The sequence below is a fragment of the Anser brachyrhynchus genome (assembly GCF_964034855.1).
Source record: "Anser brachyrhynchus genome assembly, chromosome: 14".
Lineage (NCBI taxonomy): Eukaryota > Metazoa > Chordata > Aves > Anseriformes > Anatidae > Anser > Anser brachyrhynchus.
This window is the reverse complement of record NC_137709.1, coordinates 15190015-15203460: the sequence shown is the minus strand read 5'-3', so window position 1 is coordinate 15203460 and position 13446 is coordinate 15190015. Positions and strand designations below refer to the sequence as shown.

Below are 13446 nucleotides of genomic sequence, written 5' to 3'. Positions count from 1 at the left end.
CAAATAGAACAGTCTGAATTAGTGTCCTAATTAGCACTGCTGCAATATTGAACATCTGTTTCTTTCAGAAGGGGTTTCTAGTTGATGAATGGGCTCACAATAACCATTTATTTTTTGACTTTCTGCCTTGAACTTTACAGTTAAAGCTGCTTACTTGAGTAGGGTCTAAAAGCTATAGTTTCTCATGGCAGAGCAACAGGTTTCTCTTCTAACATTGGGAAACTGGATGTCTAAGAGCCATATACTGTATCAGTTTAATAGTACCCTTAGAACGCAATCAGAAATGCTTCACAGGCTTTGCAGTATCGTGAGTGATTTTAGTTGATACGTATGTATAAGGTAACGAAACAGCTTATCCTATCTTTTATGTGCAAGTGTGGGAGTGTTACATTCTGCATAAGATCTGTTCTTACTGTGCAAGACTTGAAAACAGATCACAGAATCATACTTGCCAATGTATAAGTAGTGCCATTTCCTGCTACTCATTTGGCTTTAATCTATGTATTTTTTGAAATAACTATTTTTTAAGACATCCTGTGCCAGATGGTTCTTATATGGAAGGGAGGAAAAACAAAATGAAAACAAACAAACAACAATGAAAACTTTGTATGTTTCTTGAAGTACATGTTCTATTCTAAGCTTATGAGTGCACTCTTTCTTCCTTTTAGATTGGTACAAGGGTTATCTAGTAAGACATAAAGGATCAGAGGTAAGATCACACTGTTCACTCCTATATGACTCTATTTTTAAAGAATCAGTTGATGAAGTGAGACTTCTTTTTAGAACATCTTATTCTATTCTGATCACTGAAGCCAGTGATTTCCATCTTCATTCTTTTTAAGATGTATAGAGCAGTGTTTATTCTGGATAATGTTGGTAAATATTAAAAGTAAGCACTGGGAGAAGGAAAGTGATGAAAAAATTACTGTGCTTTCAGGTTAACAAGCTTATCAAGGTATCAGCTGAAATAACTCTTTGGAGTTAATTTACTGCAAAATATTTCTGCATATTTTTCCCCCCTTAAAGGTCTTTAAGGCTACATGCAATCTCAGACTTTGTCAAGAACAATGTATGTATGTCAGTTATTGCATAGAGAAAAATCTTACAAATCCCTAGCTCAATTACCAAGACTAGATTTGCTAGTTAACATGAAGGTTGTCATGTGTGCATTGATGATCAAACATTCCTTTAGGCTGTATTAAAATGTTTTTGCTGTCATAGAGCCAGGAATCATCAGATCATTTTGTCTGGTCACCTTTTTTCTACACAGATCAATTACATATCAATTTTGAGAATACTTTTCTGCTACATATTGCTGATCAGCTTACTGCATGGCCTAGGTATTACAAAATGAGCCCACGACCTCGATTGAGCTGGTGCCATTCATGCCCAGGAGGGCTTGAGAGTTTATGGCTGCATGAAATATTTCTATTTGTGCATTGCGAATGAAGACTGTTATTTTTTCTTAATAAGTAATAAAGTATTTTTTCTTTAAGTAATATTAGTGTTGTGCAGAATGATCTTGACTCTTACGCTTGGAAGTAAGTCTTTTGAGTCTGAGTTAACTAACCTTCCTGTCAGTGGGCATTTGGCTATTTGCCCTGAGCAATTTCTGCAATCTGCCAATATTTCTTTTACTAGATGTGCTGATCCTGTATCAGCATCTCTCCTTTGATAATCAAGCTGATCATAGACAAAAATGTTTTTTAACTGTATTTACAATGTATGTGCTGTTTTCTAAGAGAGTAGAAGATTATGTCAGGAGATGGGGAAGCAAGGTAATGGCAGATGATGTCCTTAATGAGAAAATGTAGTCCTATGCATTCTATTTTTGCAGAAAAGGATATGACAATACTGCTAGTATTTGTCTGTCAAACAGACATGCATCTGCGTGTGCAGAAAACCAAAGAGACAACAGTTAATTTGAAGACTACATGTTATGCTAATGATCATGGTTTTATGAAGAACAACTGGTAGAAGTGGGTTTTGGAAAGGTCTCTTTGTTAAATGTTGGAGAATGATAACAAAGTGGATTGTAATTTTTTCGCCTCTCTCAACAGGGAATATTTCCTAAATCTTTCATCCACATCAAGGAAGTTAATGTTGAAACGAAAAGGTACTGAATTCAACTATTGTTTTACATTAAGTATTTTGTCTGCTAAATAATGAGTCTTGACATATTTGATATGCCTTAAACACAATAACTTTAATAAACTCATGAAACTAAGATTTTTTTTTTCCTTGTGCTAAATTTTCTTCCCTTTCCTAGACACACAGAAAATGTAGTACCTGCTGAAATTCCTTTAGTTCAAGAAGTTACCACTACACTCTGGGAATGGGGAAGCATCTGGAAACAGCTCTACGTGGTATGACTTTGGTGTAACTTCCTGCTTTTAATTTCAACCTTTAGTATCACGTACCTGATGAATTTTTCATAGTTCTCTGGGGAGGTGACAAGTTTCAGGGTAAGAGTATTAAACATAACTAAGTTGCATTTGAAAAATCTTCAACATGTTGGGGTGCTAGAACTCAAGTGGTAGTGTGTAGCTATTAACAATTATCAATTTCCAGAATTCATTCTCTTTTTTTTTCCTGTGAACACTTTGGTTAATACATACAATAAAAAGTAAAATGATTTTTGCATCTGTCTTTTGCATGTGATTGTAATTCCCACATTGTAGTGCTCTTACAAAAAAATATATATATATAGATTACTTTGTAGTTTTCCCTCATTAATATATTCATTTTCTGAAGCCAGTCACTTTCAGTCTTCCTCTAGTTAAAGTCAGTAAATAAAACACTTCTTGTTTCAGCGGATGACATTGGAACTTCTTTAGCGACTTCTATGTGTTTTCTCACTTCTGTCTTAAATGTATTAATATCACAATCAAATGTTTCCAGCATGCACTTATCAGTGTCTTATACAGAAATGAATTGCTTCTCTACTGGTTTCCCTGGATAAGACCTAGTTAATGACTTTCAGTCCACAAAACAGTGTAGTTAAATAAAAACAAAATAATGTGTCTATCTTCATACAACGTACTTGAATTTCTAGTCATTTTTTTATGATCACATGGGACGTTCTGTCCTTAAAAAACTGTGGAGGAAGGAAGTCAGGCTTCAGACAATTTCAGATTGTCTAGTAGGATTTGTGGAGTAATCAAGAGATGTAAAGATGCAAAACTGGACTTGGATTAATTGGGTATTTTAATTCTTGATCCTGCAATCACTTAGTATTAAATATGATGCATCCTTGAATTATCAAGGTTAATGTGTCACTTCAGCTTTCTACAAAGCTTGAAAATTATTGTTTTCTTGTATGCCCTAGACAAATAAGAAAGAGCGGTTCCAGCAGGTACAGTCTATGATGTATGACTTAATGGAGTGGAGGTCACAGCTTCTGTCCGGGACTCTGCCAAAAGATGAGCTTAAAGAACTCAAACAGAAGGTCACTTCAAAAATTGACTATGGTAACAAGTAAGTGGCCTACATTGCTTCTGAAAACCATGTCTTATTTTAAAGTACCCAACTAGAACAGAGATGATGATGATAAATTTTTCCTGATTGCAGTTTTGTAGGTCATTAATGTGAGATGTGGACATAGTAAATCATCCTTTTCAAACTTCTGTTACTCTTGGGGTAATAATAAATATCATGTTGAGGCTTCTCATCCCACATGCATTTTTTTTTTTTTACTATTAATTTATTTGTTAATTATAGAAACATGAACTTGTCAGTTGTAAGCATTTGAGGTCAGATGACTGGCCTTTATATCAATATAACATCAGTGTACTCTAAGCCCCAAAACTCATCTATCCCTTCACAAACACAACCTACCTCTGCTAGTGTTATGCAATGCCTTGAGCAGTGGTGTTGAGAGACCTTAGTGATGCATAAATAGCAGAAGTCTGAAGTGTACAGAGCCTTTGTTAAAGGCAATTGTCCCCAGATTTGCTAGGGAATTTCCAGGCAGAAATCTGGTTCTGGTAATAGAAGTGAAACTACTGTAGATTGGATAGTGCTTGACAAAATGCCTTGTCTGTTACTTGCTGAGGAAAGTCATTGTAGCACAACATATTTTTTGGCAAAAATTTTGTTATGTGAGGTTGAGCATCCACCATCTGATAAAAGGTGAAGAAAGTAAACCATTTCATAATAGGCATTTCATAGGCAGTGGAATCTGTTCATAAACTGTTCATAAGCTACTGCAAATGACTGTGGTTATTGTGGCCTGACAGCCCATATGCAGTTGAAAGTATTTAGCTACTTGTGGCTTAGACACAAGCAATGACCTGATGTTATGAAATTCTTATCTTGTTCACTGAGGTTTAGATCCACAGATTTATGATAAACTGTATTTTTACAGAACATCCTATGGGAATATACATATTCTGTTATGCTATGTGGAGCTGAATGGTCAGTCCAGGACAGATTTTTGCTTTGAAATGTTCCAGTCAAAGAATCTTATTTCTGTCCAAGAGAACATCAACATTATTATTATTATTATTATTATTTTCCATCAGACTAGGAGGCAGTAAGCTGATTTCTTGAAAGGAGCAGGAGTAAATGTGACGTTTAAAATGGCTTGGGACTGGATAGAAGAAGAGTGCAAGGTGGATAGCGCTTGTAAGTGGCTGAAAGTGTGGGGTTAAGAGTTGTGATATGTGAAGGAAACTTGCTGAACTGTGCAGAAGGAATAAAGGGAATGAAAGTGGAAATTGAGTGGTCATTGTGGGAGACGAGGTTGAACACCAAGTCAAGAGAGGTGGCAGAAAGAAAATGATGCAAGATGAAGAGGGTCATAAGGTGATACAGACTGCTTCAAACAATACTAGCAGTGCCATAATGGTAGACAATACATTTTAGAAACTGATAAGTACAGTCTGGCATGAAGTAGACCAGTTTTAGAGGGGGGTGGAAGAGTAAGATCCTGGATAGACAAGAAAGAATATCTGATGGCTGAGGTGACACCATAGCACCATGGGTAAGAATACATAGGACACAGGGAGATTGGACTCGAAAGTTATGAACGCTGAAAAAAAAATAAAGTGAAGGAAAAGAAAAAGGCACGACTTGTATAAGAGCAGAGGAGAAGAGAGTGTAGTTGTTAGTCAAGCAACAGGACAACGTGAGTAAAAGAGCAACAAAAAAGCAGAAGGTAACAGGAAAAACCTATGCACATTGATTACAAAATTATGCATTAAAAACAGAAGAAGATTAAGACTGCTTGAACTCATTGAACATAGTGAATCTATTTTAAATGGTAAGTATTTAAATGCTTTGACATTACCATCAGTTCCCAAAAAGGATAAATATTGGACAACAGCTTGAAAAGGAAATGGTAGTTTTTGCTTATTTTTTTTCAGTAAAATATTGTTATATTTATTTAAACTTATTTTACTGCTTTAAAATTTGTCGTAAATCCTTGTGCGTTGCATTTCCATGCTTTATTTTTATAGAAGGAAATGATTGATGAAACTGCCATACTGATCTGTCTGTTTTCACAGGATACTTGAGCTAGATCTAATAGTTAGAGATGAAGATGGAAATATCTTGGATCCAGATAAAACCAGTGTCATCAGCCTATTTCATGCACATGAAGAAGCAACTAATAAAATCACTGAGCGAATTAAAGAGGAAATGGTAGGAATAATGGGCGAAACTTAATGCTTCCTTTGCTAAAAATCAAAATGAAAATTCAGTGCAAGGCTTGAGGGGTGTAACCTTCTACCATAAAATTGGTAGAAATGCTTGCCTCTAACTTACCTCAGAGTTGATTTGCATTCATGTTATAAATATGGAGAAACCTCAAATTGAGTTGTATTTGTGCACTGGATTCAGTCTGTGGACTGGGCTGAAAGCCTGTCCATAAAGCTGGTTCTAAATCCATTCTTTGCTTTCTAAATGCAAAAAGGTCTCCTAAATCCATCTGTGGGCTTACTCAATAGGCTGGTTTGTGTAGTGAGTAGTTACATACTTGGAGTTTAGGTTGTACCCTCTGACTAATCTAAGTTCTTTTTTTAAAGAATCTTGTGAAAATGCTGGTTGTTTGCTGTAAGTTGCTGCTTGTTATTTGGTCTGAAGGAGTTGAAGAATTTAAGCTTGCTTAAGGAGTTTGGTGACTCAGAATAATCTTGTGGACCAGTACCAGTAGTTAGCATATCTAAGCAAAGCTAATGAGGGCATATACATTTCATCTTCTAAAATACTAAACAAGCAACTGTACTTCATACTTCCTTGATCTCTTCATATTAAGTCTGTTCAGAGACTTAGACGATACTTTAGTTCTTTTCTTCATTCATGAGAAAGTAAATAGTGATAAAGCAAGTAAAATATCTGGCAAAACAAACAAAAAAAAAAGTGCCATCATGACACATCAATAATGCCCATGTCAAACTGCTGGAAAACACCTTTTGAGTTGTTCTCATCAGTGTCACTAAATAAATCTTGCTTCCCAGACATCAGCATGTAATTAACTGACAATACAAGGAAACTAAAACTTGTTTGTCTGCAACAGACTACATTGGCTTGTTTTAAAAATACGGCAAAACAATGGATAAGAAGAACTTTAGGACATCATCTGTTAAGTGGCTGTTTCTAGGTGTTTACAATGAGATGTGGGTAGAATTTAGGTGCCTATTTTTGAGATGGTGATCCTGCTCAGCTGTGTCCTTACCCCAGTGTATACCATTTTTTTGTTATTTGTCTTCAGAAAGTTGTATTTTTCTTGTTTATGTTCCTGGCATGGTGAAATCTCATTACAATGCAGATAGTAGGCTTGCCCCTATACGCTACTGTGTTCAAAAAATTATCTGGTGCAGATTTGTAGGTTTGGCTCTATAGTGGCAGCTTGATATTTTTTCTTCTGCTCTTTAAAAGTGACAGTTATGTCTCACCCTTCATTATAATTGTCCTGTGGCTAAAGAACTGGCCTAGGGTATGGAATTCAAGTTAATCTCTTTTCCTAAAGGGTTTTAAGTTCTTACACCACTGGAAAAATATTCTGAAATCTTCTAGGCATGGTTCTTTATCAAAATTTTAGTAAAGGATGTCAGAACGGTTCCACTGAAAGCAGTCCAATTTTCTTGGTAGTTAAGGTTTTGTATACATTGATACACAGGAGGTGATCTTAACCTGGCTTTTATCTCCTCAGTGAAATTAAATATAAGATATTAAAGACGGGAGGATTTCTGGAGGTGAAGGGAAAAGAAACAGCATAACTATTGTGTTTCTTGGAAATATTTGTTAAATAAAGTAAGCCCTGTTCCATTTCTGAAAGAAGACACCAACCGGGAAAGGATAGTATGTTTAGAATCCCATGCAAAGGAAATTCTTTCTGATAATACTGAATAAGTCCCCTAAGTCCTGCAAAAGCTGGATTTAAGGCACCTCTGTCATCAGCTTTTTTATTGTTTGCACACTGAGGTAGCTCCCGAGGCCAGGTACAGTGTTTGGAAGAATCCAGTCTGAGTTTTTCATCTTCTTACATACACTGAAGGGTCACTGCAAGGGATCTTCCATACCTATGTCGCTTCTGCATCTTCTAACTAACCTGCAAGCTTTCTTGCTTCATCATAGAAAAGGATGTTGATACACTGGAGAAATATTGGGGAGCATCAGAAACTTATTTTCTTGTCATTTTCATATTGCTAGACAATCTCTCTCTGAGTAACATACAGGGTAAAGGCTTTTGGTAGAAAGCAAGCCTTTTTTTTTAAAAAAAAAAAAAACAACAACACAAATCTTACTGTTTGATGGTTCTTTAAGTGAGCAGAATGTACTGATTTTTCAAGATCAATTACAATATGTAATAACAACTGAAATTGCTTGTGGTATCCTACCACTTTAATTCCTGGATGTAGCTTATGATTTTCCTCCTTCTGAATAGTCAAAGGATCAACCAGATTATGCATCATACTCCCGGATGTCTTCATCCCCCACCCATAGCCTATATGTCTTCGTGCGGAATTTTGTTTGCCGAATTGGAGAGGATGCAGAACTCTTTATGTCACTATATGATCCACAGAAATTAACAATTATAAGGTAAGCTTATTTATTTACTTAAGGGGAAAAAATCTAATGAGAGGAGCTGGCCATAATGAAGTACAATAATTGCCAACATGCTAGTAATGCAGAGAATATATAAATAAATGGAAGACAACCAGAATAAAGGAAAGTGTGGATAGATTTAATTGCTGGCTATTAAAGCATTCTTGGATAATGGATCCTGAATATTTTGACAGCGAACTTCTGGAGTGAGCATTTGAGAGTTTTGGAGAATTTCGAGACCACTTCAAAGTTAGAGATGACAGTACTATTGGAGGGATTTGTGTTTTAAATAAAGACAATATAGTTGTCTTTAACTTTAGAGCTTTTACAGACTTCAGGAGAAAGAAACTTCATGTGGTAGTAACTGAGACATCATGTATTGAAGTTTATAAGACTGTCAATCCAGCCAAGAGCACTCAGTCATATTAGGTAGAGTCTGAGGCAGTTGTTAAAATGGGTTTTAAAAGGGCGAAAAGGAAGAGAGAAAAATGCAAATTCTAGAGGTAACTGTTCTTGCTGCTTATCCAAAGGTAACCTTGAGATTGTCTTCAGAAATCGATGGAGATCCTTCTTTTGTGGAAACATACCTCTCCTATGATTTGACTGCTAATTTACTACTTTATTTTTGATGAAGAGTATACTGGAGTGCCAGAGTACAAAACTGGAAATTAAGCATTGTCTTTCCTATTATACAGCTTTATGAAGTAGAATGAATTAGACTGATGTAACCTCTGGAAGTTACCTAGTCGAACCTGCCTATCAAAGCAGAGCTGGCTTAGTTAAATCAGATAGTTCAAAGCCTTGTCCAGTCACGGTCTGATTATCAAGGATAGATATTCAAGATCTTCTCTGTACTTTGCAAGTGCTCTAATTTCTCCATGTATGACCATTCTTAGCTGTATAAGGAGAAAGTAGTATTAGATTGCATCTATCTTCTGTCAGCTCCAGGCCTGAATCTGAAGTCTTGGTTTGTTTTACCAGGCAGTGCGTAGAGATGTAATGAACATTATTTTTATTCTTGCCATCTGGTAAAATTGGGTGCCTGGAAGAATGACCTGTGATGTCAGTGGATTGACTACATGACTTTCTTGATGGGGAGCGTTGTCATATCTAGAATGAAGTGCTGCAAAGTGGGAGGGAGGGAGAGAGAAAATGTGAGGAACTTCTAAACTCACAGGTAGAATAAGGTTCTGCTGACGATTCCTATGAGATTACGATAACAATGTTTTCTCCAAAAAAGGTGCCATTATGTCTAATGTGTGAATTACTTTTCAGCGTTTACTGATGGTGTTTTGTATAGCGCTTGTCTTTTAGTCTGGTATTAGCTTCAAACAGTCACAGACTGCTGTATTGCAACCTGTTACATACTGTGTTTTCTTAATATACCGTGAAACAGAAGAATTATTAAATCACATGGTAATAAGAAATTTATCTTCAAAACAGTGAGAACTACTTGGTGAGATGGGGGAGTAAAGGCTTTCCAAAGGAAATTGATATGCTCAATAATCTGAAAGTAGTGTTCACAGTAAGTGTTTTCCAGTTTTCCTTATATCTTTCAAATCAGATTCTGTCTTTTCTGTTGCCACTATCAGAATTTCTGAGGATGAGGAAGGAAGAATTAGTCATCTTAGAGCAAGATGATCAGTCATTGGGTGCTTTAGGGCAGTGCCTTTGATGTCCTTTCTTCAAATCAATTTGCACTTTTTCTCTAACGTCTGCCTCATCAGTTTAATGATGACTTTGATATTTTATCTGCTGTAGCTATTGATTGCTACTTTCTTCTTTTTATCTTAGCTTATGTTTTCCTCAAATTTGAAAGCCTTACAATGTTTCTCACTTTCTGTTGACTTTTTTTTTTCTTTCATTGATTGTTGAGGCTTATTTTCTTACTGGAGAGCCTCCTTAAATTTCATGACCAAGTTCTTCCCCAAATAATACTTTAACTATCCTTTTTCTTTTAGGATCTTGGAAATAAAGACCTTAGCAGAGACAAAATTTATTTAGTTTGTCAAATAGTCCGAGTTGGAAGGATGGATCTCAAAGACAGTAACTCAAGGAAATACACACAAGGACTAAGGCGGCCTTTTGGAGTGGCAGGTAACTGATGTCTCCTGTACTCTGTCTGAAGCAGGAGTTAAGTGATAATTGCCAGCCCTGGACAATAAAATCTCTTTGAAGACATGTCAGAATCTAAAATAGACATATCAACTATCTTGACAGTTGATGATACTTCTGTACTTAACATTTGAAGTCCGTAAAGACTGCACCTACATTACCATTTTAGTTATATCAGGAATGTGCTTTTGAATTCAGTTTCCTAATTATTCACACTTACTGCTACAAAGTGCAAACCAAAACAGTACCACAGTATTAATAACAAAATTCACTGTGGATGAAATAAAAATACTGATTATGTGCCAGAAGCACCACCAATGCATGCGCACGTTATTTGCAAGATCAGACCAAAACTAGTCTGAAGTCATTCCCTCCTCACAGCCTCATGTCTGTAGTGCACTCATTGCACTGAAAGATCTCATCCACAGATTTACTCCTACTGGGCTACACTGCCTGCTAATGAGAATCTATATTTACCTTGAGGAACAAGAATATATAATATACAGTATTAATGGATAGGAGGAGATATTTAGCAATGCCATTTTATGTTTTGATAATTTTCTTTTACTTTTGTAGTTATGGATATTACTGACATCATAAAAGGAAAAGCTGAAAGTGATGAAGAAAAGCAGCATTTCATACCCTTCCATCCGTAAGACAGTCATAAATATACTATTTTTGTACACAAGTTTCTACATCTGTTTGGTGGCAAAATGACCTGTGAAATGCTTCAAGAAAAAATACTTTTTCCTTTTAATACTTTTACGTTGTGGTAGTGTTAATTATTTAAGTATCACTTTAAAAGGCGTTTAAGACTTGACAGAAGTTACAGAGCATGATGCATAAATGTATATCGCTATAAATGTTCTCTTTCTGTCAGCTGGTCCCATGTCCTATTTAAGAAAAAACTAGTTAAATCATTATACCTTTAATGCAATAAGTTTTACAACTATGCATGACTAGTAATTGATGTGCTTGATTTTGCTTTGAACTTGAGAAAAATCTGAGTAAGAACTGGGTTTCAGTTTGAAAGTAGTTGAATTGTCACACGTTAACTATCTTGAAAGTAATTTTTAGAGGTTTTGGGCAACCAGACCAGCTGCCTAAAAACGTCACACTCAAAAATCAAATGGATAGATGTCAGTGTTCACTGGAAATGTATTTGTGCATTCTACATAGCACTATCGTTATGTGGTATGGAGAATTAATATAATTCTGGAAATAAACCAGTGTGTCAGACTTTGGCCTATTTTACTTGTTTACAATTTGATCCAACTTGTCTGTTATTTGAGAATTTGGTCATAATTTCAAGAGGTGCTGAAATTCAAGTTCATTATTCAGGCTGTTCATCAGGAAAACCTGGACTGCACCGGCATGTTGGTGAATGCTTTCAGGATGTGCTTTCCTACAAAGTGACAGGCTTATGTACTGTGGTCAGTCTGTCACAGGGCACAGTTCTTTAAGTTGTTGATTTCATCTTTTTTGCACTTCAATCTACACATGGGCTTAGCACAAAAGGTCTGCAACTCAGAGCAAGAGATGATGAAATTACACAATTTATTATAATAAGGCCAAGTATGGCAAAGAGAACTGAGGCTGTTTGTCATCTATGTTCTGAATGGTATTTAATATATTTAGTGCTTAATTCCTAGTAGTCATTGTTTTTTCTCCTGCAGGGTAGTGGCAGAGAATGACTTTTTACACAGTCTCCTAAGCAAAATCACAGCATCAAAAGGAGACAGTGGTGGACAAGGTGAAGTACATTATTTTTAAAAATCAGATAACAAGGAATTTCAGTGGAATTTCATTTCATATTGTTTACATTTTAGAGAAAGGCTTTTATGTTATGCCTGTAACACCACCATGGACATGTGGACAACTTTGAAGCTGGAAGCGAAGGATCATGACTTAGTTGCAGAATGTAGGAGGCTATTTAAATTAGTATTTAAAAGTATTGGATGTTAACCATTTATTTCCAACTAAAACAAATGGGAGAAATGAACTCTTGTAATTATTTTGGTCAGGAAATGAGAACACCATCTGAGGAGAGAGGTGTGTTTTTGCTGTGTGTTTTTTCTTTCCTCTCTTTAGAAAAAGTGTGATTTTCTTCTTTTCTTTTTTCTTTCCTCCTCCTTTTCATAGGTCTCTGGGTAACTGTCAAAATGCTTGTTGGAGATGTGATTCAAACTAGGAAGGACTATCCACACCTTGTAGACAGAACAACAGTTGTTGCTAGAAAACTAGGATTTCCTGAAATAATCATGCCAGGTAGGAGGTGCTTTGTTCTCCATCAGCAGCTGATTTTTGTGGTCATTTCCTGGGTTAATGAGCATCAGCTATGACCTTAATTACTGATTTCAGTAAGGAGTAACTCAGAGAATCTAGAATTTACCCTTCATGTTAAACTCTGTTCCAGAATTACAGGTTTATATAAAATAGCGAAGTCCCTGGAAAGTATTACACAGTACTAAAATAGAAAAAATAAAATCAAGACAGTGAGGGATAATCTGAGCTCCTGGTACATAGCTTTTTTCCTTGCTAAGGAAATGCTTACTAAAAATTAAGTTGCTTACTAAAATTTTAAGTTAACCTTATTTTTATTGTAACTTATCATTGTACTTTAATTATAATAATAAAATAAATAAATACAAAAATGTTCTTACCCTCTCTTGATTTTGGATTTATGATTACGTATTTGCCAACTAAATTCACTCACTGTCTACAATTCTTCTTTAAAAAAAAATCAATTCAAATCTTACTACTTTTAAACTTCATTCACAGGAGAACTTTAATTTTGTTCACAGAAGATAATTAAAATAGTTCCTTCTGGAAAGGCAGCTCATAATGTGGAGAAAATTCAGTAATGGCATCCTGCTGTCACCTCACCAGCAGGTGTCAGTGCAGGACGAGAATCGGTTGAAGGCACTTTCAGGAATCTTGTTTGCTTCGTTTCAAGGCTCACTGTACGATCTTATCTAAGAACAAAAGAGCTGAAAATTTTAAGTTCAGATGGAAAATGAGACGTTTTCTATGTTAACGTGTTTCACTGTTGAAAAACTCTTGTGAAGTTAATCCGACCCTTTGTTCTCACAGCATTTTCGTTCATTTTGAACCTTTTCATTTCTTTTTCAGGAGATATAAGAAATGACATTTATATTACACTACTGTATGGAGACTTTGACAAATACAATAAAACAACTCAGAGAAATGTGGAAGTAATAATGTGTGTTTGTGATGAAGAAGGAAAAACTCTGCCAGTAAGTTGTGTTGGTTTTTTTTTTT

General features: G+C 35.6%; 1 protein-coding gene across 1 annotated transcript in view; it reads left to right on the top strand.

Annotated features, from left to right (window-relative positions):
* DOCK2 (dedicator of cytokinesis 2) overlaps window positions 1–13446 on the top strand; it is a 286898-nt gene that overhangs the window by 11246 nt on the left and 262206 nt on the right. Inside the window, exons 3-14 of the mRNA XM_080554755.1 lie at window positions 669–709; window positions 2061–2116; window positions 2270–2366; window positions 3329–3477; window positions 5508–5643; window positions 7889–8043; window positions 9493–9574; window positions 10011–10146; window positions 10741–10816; window positions 11841–11917; window positions 12307–12432; window positions 13297–13421. Coding sequence (XP_080410881.1) covers window positions 669–709; window positions 2061–2116; window positions 2270–2366; window positions 3329–3477; window positions 5508–5643; window positions 7889–8043; window positions 9493–9574; window positions 10011–10146; window positions 10741–10816; window positions 11841–11917; window positions 12307–12432; window positions 13297–13421 — 1256 coding nt within the window. The remainder of the gene's footprint in view (window positions 1–668; window positions 710–2060; window positions 2117–2269; window positions 2367–3328; window positions 3478–5507; window positions 5644–7888; window positions 8044–9492; window positions 9575–10010; window positions 10147–10740; window positions 10817–11840; window positions 11918–12306; window positions 12433–13296; window positions 13422–13446) is intronic.